The sequence below is a fragment of the Scomber japonicus genome, chromosome 19 (assembly GCF_027409825.1).
Source record: "Scomber japonicus isolate fScoJap1 chromosome 19, fScoJap1.pri, whole genome shotgun sequence".
Taxonomy (NCBI): Eukaryota; Metazoa; Chordata; class Actinopteri; order Scombriformes; family Scombridae; genus Scomber; species Scomber japonicus.
In genome coordinates this window covers 32,810,891-32,820,950 of record NC_070596.1, presented here as the reverse complement: position 1 = coordinate 32,820,950, position 10,060 = coordinate 32,810,891, and the positions used below count along the sequence as shown (strand labels likewise).

Sequence of the window (10,060 nt, the reverse complement as noted above, 5' to 3'; positions counted from 1 at the left end):
AAGGAGTCAAAGCTTCACAGCTGATTCATGATGTAACGAGTCAAAGCTTCACAGCTGATTCATGTAACGAGTCAAAGCTTCACAGCTGATGTAACGAGTCAAAGCTTCACAGCTGATTCATGAAACGAGTCAAAGCTTCACAGCTGATTCATGATGTAACGAGTCAAAGCTTCACAGCTGATTCATGTAACGAGTCAAAGCTTCACAGCTGATTCATGTAACGAGTCAAAGCTTCACAGCTGATTCATGTAACGAGTCAAAGCTTCACAGCTGATTCATGATGTAACGAGTCAAAGCTTCACAGCTGATGAAACGAGTCAAAGCTTCACAGCTGATTCATGATGTAACGAGTCAAAGCTTCACAGCTGATTCATGTAACGAGTCAAAGCTTCACAGCTGATTCATGTAACGAGTCAAAGCTTCACAGCTGATTCATGATGTAACGAGTCAAAGCTTCACAGCTGATTCATGATGTAACGAGTCAAAGCTTCACAGCTGATTCATGATGTAACGAGTCAAAGCTTCACAGCTGATTCATGTAACGAGTCAAAGCTTCACAGCTGATTCATGTAACGAGTCAAAGCTTCACAGCTGATGTAACGAGTCAAAGCTTCACAGCTGATTCATGAAACGAGTCAAAGCTTCACAGCTGATTCATGTAACGAGTCAAAGCTTCACAGCTGATTCATGTAACGAGTCAAAGCTTCACAGCTGATTCCTGCAGAGAGAGGTTATGATAGTTTTGAAATATTAGTTTTTATTTTTATTCCAGTTTAGTTTCAGAGAGTTTAACAAGTGATGAAGTAGTTTTAGTTTGAGACTGTGTGTGTATGTGTGTGTGTATATAGGCCATGAGTGTGTGTGTGTATATGCGTGTGTATGTGTGTCTATGTGTGTGTGACACACACATAGACACACATACACACGCATATACACACACGCATACACACATATACACACACACATAGCCTATATACACACACACACAGACACACACACACACACACACACACACACACACACACACACACATATACATACACACGTACATACTATATATAAGTGAGTGTACGTTTGTCTGTGTGTGTATATGTGTGTGTGTGTGTGTATATGTGTGTATATGTGTGTATGTGTGTGTATATGTGTGTATATGTGTGTATATGTGTGTATGTGTGTGTGTGTGTGTGTACAGTAGAAACCTGGCTCTTCTCCAGGAAGCTCACCGGGCTCCAGAGTGAGCGGCTCCCTGCTGTCAGGAAGTAGTCGCTCCGCCGTGTTCTGGCTTTATTCACGCACTTCACGCGCTTCACGCACTTATTCACGTTTCGGTCGCGTGGAGTCGAGCGCGTGTAACTCCAGGACCACCGCGGGCTGATCACACACACACACCGCAGATTCACCGCACAGACTGACCGAAACTCCGCCAGACACCTGCAGCTCGAGCCGGGGACATGAGCACCGCGCGCGAGGACGCTCCTCACCTGGGTTAGTTTAGGGAGGAAGTCTCGCGGAGCTCATTAAGGATCCTCATGGAGAGTTTAGCTCTGCTTTAGTGTTTTGGGGGAAACGAGCAGCAGCATGTCTGTGAACGAGCTCTTCACTAAGGTGAGTTCACCTGGAAACTAACTTTACTATCAGCAGGCCTGCTTCTTCCCGCCAGACCTCACGCGATCCTGTCCCACTTTACCCGGAGACTCACCTGTTGGCTGAGCGGGGACAGGTTGAGGCTGGAGCGGGGACAGCAGCTCCAGTAGAGCCGGGTGGAGGGTCATATATGAGCCGAGTGTATCAGCTGACTGAGGAGAAGGTTACCATGCAGAGAGTTAATGAGAACATGTGCAGTTTAGTCATTTAGAGACTCTTTGGTTTAAATGGAGGTTTTGTGAATGGAGTTCTGCTGCAGACTGAGCCGACAGGTGCAGCAGCCTGGAGGTGGAGGCGCGGGTGGAGACACTTCCTATTTTAACAAAAGGGTTAGGGTTAGACTTATTTGGTTGAAAAGAGGAAGAAGAAGTTATTGTTGGTAGTTATAAATGTGATAGTAAGCAGTAGTTTGAGATTAAAGCTGCTTGGTTTGAGTTTGAGTTGAGCTTTGTGATCAAATGTGACGTCACAGTATTCAGACTGTTGGTACTTTAATATTTACACAATGAGAAGTTTTTATAAATCATCAGTAATGTAGAAATAATGAATAAAACTCTTTCTGATAGATCACAACATGATATCTAGTCTCATATCACCATGGCGATGTAATATAAATATCTCAGAGTGACGTCATCTTCATACCTGCTGCCCTCCATGTTTCTGTCACACATGACGTCATAGTTCAGCTCAGATCCATGTTTATATTGATCATTCATACTTTAAGCTTCTTTCATGATGAATCCTGAGTTCATTTAAAGCTTTTATGTTTAAAGATGATAAAATAAACATCAGGATATTAATTTAATGACATCATTTATTATCAGAGGCTGGATAAAAGACTCTGGATGTTATTAAAGAGTTAAAAAGCAGCATTAATAAATCAGCTGATCATCAGATTCATACAGAATATAAACATATTAGAGATATGTAACGTCTCCTTTTATACTTTACACTTTAAAACATTCACTGACTTTATAGTTAGTTATCTTTATTCAACTTCCTCCAACATCTACACACACATATGTGTTTATATTATAATATATAATATATAGATGTTTATATTATATATTATAATTATATAATATATAATATAAACCTTGTGGCGACCACTCCCACAGAAGGGTTAAATGATGATCTGGAAGTTTAGTATTTCTTTGCGTTCTGTGTAATTCTCTTGATTATGCAAATTGTTTAAGTATCATCTAAAACACCTTACATTCATATTTTAAATATGTTATATTATGTTATGTGATGGCCCATATTGTTTATTTTTACACCCCCCCCCCCCCACCAGTCCAGTCAGCCAGTGATTTAGCTCCATTTTTACCACTCACAGTATTAATATGAATATGAATCCTCCATGGTAGTTGAGGTAGTTGAGGTTTGATTCGTCCTCCAGTCGACATGATGATGATTAAATAATGAACCATGAATTAATCCTGCAGCACCAACACTGTTAGTTAGTTAGTTAGTTAGTTAGTTAGTTAGGGTTAGAGGGGTTAGGGTTAGTTAGGGTTAGAGTTGGTTTAATTAGTTTCCTCCTGACCAGCTTCCTGTCATCACTGTGAATGAGACACGTAGTATAAACACTTTGATGGTCAGAAAACACTTTATTAGTTAATTTATCTTTTATATGAAGGTTTGAACCATATTAACACAGTTAATAGTAATCATTATTATATTAACAGTTATTATATTAACACAGTTAATAGTAATCATTATTATATTAACAGTTATTATATTAACACAGTTAATAGTAATCATTATTATATTAACAGTTATTATATTAACACAGTTAATAGTAATCATTATTATATTAACAGTTATTATATTAACACAGTTAATAGTAATCATTATTATATTAACAGTTATTATATTAACACAGTTAATAGTAATCATTATTATATTAACAGTTATTATATTAACACAGTTAATAGTAATCATTATTATATTAACAGTTATTATATTAACACAGTTAATATAATAACTGTTAGTATATTAATATGGGACGAAGGAATGTTCAGCTTCAAACACCTGACTGATGACGTCACGCGACCTGACTGATGACGTCACGCGACCTGACTGATGACGTCACGCGACCTGACTGATGACGTCACGCGACCTGACTGATGACGTCACGCGACCTGACTGATGACGTCACGCGACCTGACTGGTGTTATGACATCATCACAGTGACATCACCGTTTGTTTAATTGAATGATTGAATGATGAAGAGCTGCAGACACACGATCAATGAGCTCAGAATCAATACGATTAATACACGTTGGAGCCATAATATAATTTATTTGGTTCTTTATTACACTGAGGATCATATCTGAGGTTTGTTGTATTTGAGTGGTTGGTGCAGGGTTAGGGTTGTTAGGGTTGTTAGGGTGTGTGAAGGGGAGGACCGAGTCAGCGTGGCAGCATGACGTCTCTCTTCCTGTTAAATGAATGAATTATTGTTTCATTGCTAGTTTTAGTTTTAGTGAACTATAATAACCCTGGTTTCAACTATTAACCAAACATCTCATTTATTAATCAGTTATTGATGATCAGTGATTGGCTGTCTGTGTGGACATGTTATGACATCACTGGGTCCTGAGGCTGAGCTGTGATTGGACAGCAGAGTGTGTAATCCTCTGCAGTCGTTTAATCCCCCGATTAATCCAGACGCTCCGTCTGCTCGCCGTCTGCTGACTCACGACTCACCGGGGGCCCAGACTGTCCCCATTAGGAACACCGGGGGCCCAGACTGTCCCCATGAGGAACACCGGGGGCCCAAACTGTCCTCACGAGGAACACCGGGGGCCCGGACTGTCCCCACGAGGAACACCGGGGGCCCAGACTGTCCCCATGAGGAACACCGGGGGGCCCAGACTGTCCTCATGAGGAACACCGGGGGCCCAAACTGTCCTCATGAGGAACACCGGGGGCCCAAACTAACACCGGGGGCCCAAACTGTCCTCATGAGGAACACCGGGGGCCCAAACTGTCCTCACGAGGAACACCGGGGGCCCAAACTGTCCTCATGAGGAACACCGGGGGCCCAAACTGTCCTCACGAGGAACACCGGGGGCCCAAACTGTCCTCACGAGGAACACCGGGGGCCCAGACTGTCCTCATGAGGAACACCGGGGGCCCAAACTGTCCTCATGAGGAACACCGGGGGCCCAGACTGTCCTCACGAGGAACACCGGGGGCCCAAACTAACACCGGGGGCCCAAACTGTCCTCAGGAGGAACACCGGGGGCCCAGACTGTCCCCATGAGGAACACCGGGGGCCCAAACTGTCCTCATGAGGAACACCGGGGGCCCAGACTGTCCCCATGAGGAACACCGGGGGCCCAGACTGTCCTCACGAGGAACACCGGGGGCCCTTAAGTGATCAATAAGTTGATTGACAGGTGAACTGATCCGGTCCAGCTGATGATTTAAAGATTTAATGAGTTAAAAACATCAAAGACAGAATAAATATTTATGTTTTAATTGTCAGTAAAGTTTAAAATGATCAGCTGACTGCCGCTCAGCTGTTTCCTCGACAGGCAGAATCATGACTTCCTGTTCACACGCTGCTGTCTGCCTCAGGCGATGATGTCATCGTGCTGCACATGGAGGGGCGGAGCCTCAGCGTCACCTGACACCTGGGGGGGAGGAGGAGGGGGGGCAGTCTGACAAGTTTAAACAGAAAGCCAGTTATAAAGCCAGTTATTGATTATCAGAAGAGTTTCCTGTTTATCGATCAAACATTTACACACTTTATGTTTTAATAAGTTTAATATTTAATGTTCCTGTTCTCACACACTCACACACACACATACACACTCACACACACACACACACACACACATATACACACATACACACACACACACACACACACACACACACACAAACCTGAATCACTGCTGTTATTCTGGTTCCCACCCGTCCTGACCCCCCCCCTCCCCCCAGACACACACACACACACACACACACACAGCAGGGTTTTCTTTGTTCTGGGATTAATTAACCGTAAACTGAACCCCTCCCCCATCTGCTGCTCATGTCAGGCTTTACATTACATGACACACACATTACACACACATTACACACACACACACACACACACACACATTGAATGACCCTAACCCCCACAGTGGGGCTCTCTGGTTTTTTAGGATAATCCAGCTCTCTGTCTGTGTGTGTGTGTGTGTGTGTGTGTGTGTGTGTGTATTCAAATCTCCAGTATATTTGCATCAGGATGTTTTTCTCTCAGCTGTTTGACTGTTTCATGAATTGATGATCAAACATCGATGATGTCATTGATGATGTCATTGATGATGTCATATATGGGTTAGGGTTGATTGATCAGTAAACGGTCCACAGTGACTCAGGACTCTCTGATCATGTGACCATCAGTATTTTACACTTTCTGTCTGTCTGTGAGAGAACTACAGTACCCATGAGCCTCCGCTGCGGTTACCGTGGCGACGGTCAGAGGTGTGAATCGGAGCGCAATGAACTGCAAACGTTTTGTTGTTGAAGTTGTAAACAAAAAGAAACGTGTTGTCATGGTGACCGAATGCCATTAAAGTGACCCAGAAATGAACAGTGGTGTCATTTACAACACACACACACACACACACACACACACACACACACACACACACACACACACACACACACACACATATATACACACACACACACACACACACACACATACACACACACACACACACACACACACACACACACACACACACACACACACACACACACACACACAGTACCTTTGTATATGACTTGTTTAAAGGTACATTAGCAGGTGTTTTACACATAGTGGAATAGTGGATATAAATATGTGTCTGTGTGTGTCTGTGTGTGTGGTGTGTGTGTGTGTGTGTCTGTGTGTGTGTCTGTGTGTGCGTGTGTGTGTTTCAGTTCACCCGGGTGTGGATCCCCGACCCGGAGGATGTCTGGAGGTCTGCAGAGATCAGCAGAGACTACAAGGAGGGAGAGTCTGTGCTGCACCTTAAACTGGAGGATGAAACGGTATTTACTGTCTCACACACACACACACACACACACACACACACACACACACACTCACACTCACACTCATATACACACACACACACACAGAGACACACACACACACATATACACACACACACACACACACACACACAGAGACACACACACACACACAGACACGCACGCACACACACACACAGAGACGCACACACACACACAGTGTTGGGTTAAAATGATCGTCGTCATGGCAACAGTAAACACCACAACAATCATACTTCTGGTTTTTACAAACAGGAAGTAAAGATCCGCCTCCTGCTAACTAATCAATCTGCTTATAGAGACGTAAAACTGATTTAATATAAATATATATCATTAATAATAACTCATAATTACGTCACAAACTGCTGACTGTGTGTCAGTGTGTAGCTGTGTGTAGTTGTGTAACGTTGTGGTGTTGTGTAACGTTGTGTTGTTGTGTGTTGCGTGTCAGCCTCTGGAGTACTCGGTGGGTCAGAAGTCGAACCCTCTGCCGTTCCTGCGTAACCCGGACATCCTGGTGGGAGAGAACGACCTCACCGCTCTGAGCTACCTGCACGAACCGGCCGTCCTGCACAACCTCAGGGTCCGCTTCCTGGAGTCCAACAACATCTACACATACTGCGGTCAGTACTACAAACATCTACACATACTGCGGTCAGTACTACAAACATCTACACATACTGCGGTCAGTACTACACACAGTACTACAGTACTACACACAGTACTACAAACATCTACACATACTGCGGTCAGTACTACACACAGTACTACAAACAGTACGACGTCTGTGATGTCATGATGATGTCATGTTGCAGGCATCGTGCTGGTGATGATGTCATGATGATGTAATGATGATGTCATGTTCCATGCATCGTGCTGGTGATGATGTAATGATGATGTCATGTTGCAGGCATCGTGCTGGTGATGATGTCATGATGATGTAATGATGATGTCATGTTGCAGGCATCGTGCTGGTAGCCATTAACCCCTATGAGCAGCTGCAGATCTACGGTGAGGAGGTGATCAACGCCTACAGCGGACAGAACATGGGAGACATGGATCCTCATATATTCGCTGTGGCTGAAGAAGCCTACAAGCAGATGGCCAGGTCAGTATCACCAGTACTACCAGTACAACCAGTACCTGGAGGGTGTGATTGGGAGGAACGGCCCCCCCGATCTGAACCCGAGTGGTGTTCTGTTATTGGACTTCTGTACTCATCACAGGTTGTCCATAATGAACACCATGTTCAAGCATAAGGGGGGGGGGGGGGGGTCCATATGTGCACTTGGCACCAGGACACCCTAGGCCGCAGTTCCATGATTGACTTTGTAGTCGTGTCGTCGGACTTGCGGCTGCATGTCTTGGACACTCGGGTGAAGAGAGGGGCGGAGCTGTCAGCTGATCACCACCTGGTGGTGAGTTGGCTCCGATGGGGGGGGGGGGATGCCGGTCAGACCTGGCAGACACAAACGTATTGTGAGGGTCTGCTGGGAACGTCTGGCAGAGTCTCCTGTCAGAGAGAGTTTCAACTCCCACCTCCGGGAGAGCTTCGACCACGTACCGGGGGAGGCGGGGGACATTGAGTCCGAGTGGGCCATGTTCCGTGCCTCCATTGTTAAGGCGGCTGACCAGAGCTGTGGCCGTAAGGTGGTCGGTGCCTGTCGGGGCAGGAATCCCTGAACCCGCTGGTGGACACCGGCGGTGAGGGATGCCGTCAAGCTGAAGAAGGAGTCCTATAGGACCTTATTGGCCTGTAGGACTCCGGAGGCAGCAGACAGGTACCGGCAGACCAAGCGGAGCGCAGCTAGGGCGGTCTCTGAGGCAAAAACCCAGACATGGGAGGAATTTGGTGAGGCCATGGAGAACGACTTCCGGACGGCTTTGAAGAGATTCTGGACCACCATCCGACGTCAACACTGTGTACGGTGGGGACGGTGCGCTGCTGACCTCGACTCAGGACGTTGTGGATCGGTGGAAGGAATACTTTGAAGACCTCCTCAATCCCACCGACACGCCTTCCGGTAAGGAAGCAGGGCCAGGGGACTCGGGTGTGGGCTCTCCTATCTCTGGGGCTGAGGTTGCCGAGGTGGTTAAAAAGCTCCCTGGTGGCAGGGCCCCGGGGGGGGATGAGATCCGGCCCGAGTTCCTCAAGGCCCTGGATGTTGTGGGGCTGTCATGGTTGACACGACTCTGCAGCATCGCGTGGACATCGGGGGCAGTGCCTCTGGATTGGCAGACTGGGGTGGTGGTCCCTCTTTTTAAGAAGGGGGACCGGAGGGTGTGTTCCAACTATAGGGGGATCACACTCCTCAGCCTCCCTGGTAAGGTCTATTCGGGGGTGCTGGAGAGGAGGGTCCGTCGGATAGTCGAACCTCGGATTCAGGAGGAGCAGTGTGGTTTTCGTCCGGGCCGTGGAACAGTGGACCAGCTCTATACCCTCTGCAGGATCTTTGAGGGTGCATGGGACCCAACCAGTCCACATGTGTTTTGTGGACTTGGAGAAGGCATTCGACCGTGTCCCTCGGGGAGTCCTGTGGGGGGTTCTCCGGGAGTACGGGGTATCGGACCCCCTGATAAGGGCCGTCCGTTCCCTGTATGACCGGTGTCAGAGCTTGGTCCGCATCGCCGGCAATAAGTCGGACTTCAGCACCTCCAAATCCGAGTCCATGGTCCTCAGCTGGTAAAAGGGTGGAGTGCACTCTTTGGGTCGGGGATGAGATCCTGCCCCAAGTGGAGGAGTTTAAGTACCTCGGGGTCTTGTTCACAGTGAGGGAAGGATGGAGCGTGAGACCGACAGGCTGATCGGTGCGGCGTCTGCAGTAATGTGGACTCTGCACAGATCCGTCGTGGTGAAGAGGGAGCTGAGCCGAAAGGCAAAGCTCTGGATTTACCAGTCGGTCTTGGTTCCTACCCTCACCTCTGGTCATGAGCTTTGGGTTCCTACCCTCACCTCTGGTCATGAGCTTTGGGTTTCTACCCTCACCTCTGGTCATGAGCTTTGGGTTCCTACCCTCACCTCTGGTCATGAGCTTTGGGTCGTGACCCAAAGAACAAGATTGCGGGTACAAGCGTCTGAAATGAGCTTCCTCCGTAGGCTGGCTGGGCTCTCCCTTAGAGATAGGGTGAGAAGCTCAGTTATCCGGGAGGAGCTCGGAGTAGACCCGCTGCTCCTCCGCGTTGAGAGGAGCCAGATGAGGAGGCTCGGGCATCTAGTCAGGATGCCTCCCGGACGCCTCCCTGGTGAGGTGTTCAGGGCCCATCCCACCGGTAGGAGACCCAGGACACGCTGGAGAGACTATGTCTCTCGGCTGGCCTGGGAACGCCTCGGGATCCCCCGGGAAGAGCTGGACGAAGT

The 10,060-nt window shown here is 47.2% G+C and overlaps 1 protein-coding gene across 1 annotated transcript in view; it reads left to right on the top strand.

Annotated features, from left to right (window-relative positions):
* Window positions 1–1,448: 1,448 nt before the first annotated feature.
* The window catches only part of LOC128380778 (unconventional myosin-Vb-like), a 45,830-nt gene continuing 37,218 nt past the window's right edge, over window positions 1,449–10,060 (top strand). The window contains exons 1-4 of the mRNA XM_053340677.1: window positions 1,449–1,605; window positions 6,571–6,681; window positions 7,154–7,325; window positions 7,666–7,810. Coding sequence (XP_053196652.1) covers window positions 1,579–1,605; window positions 6,571–6,681; window positions 7,154–7,325; window positions 7,666–7,810 — 455 coding nt within the window. The 5' untranslated portion in view covers window positions 1,449–1,578. The remainder of the gene's footprint in view (window positions 1,606–6,570; window positions 6,682–7,153; window positions 7,326–7,665; window positions 7,811–10,060) is intronic.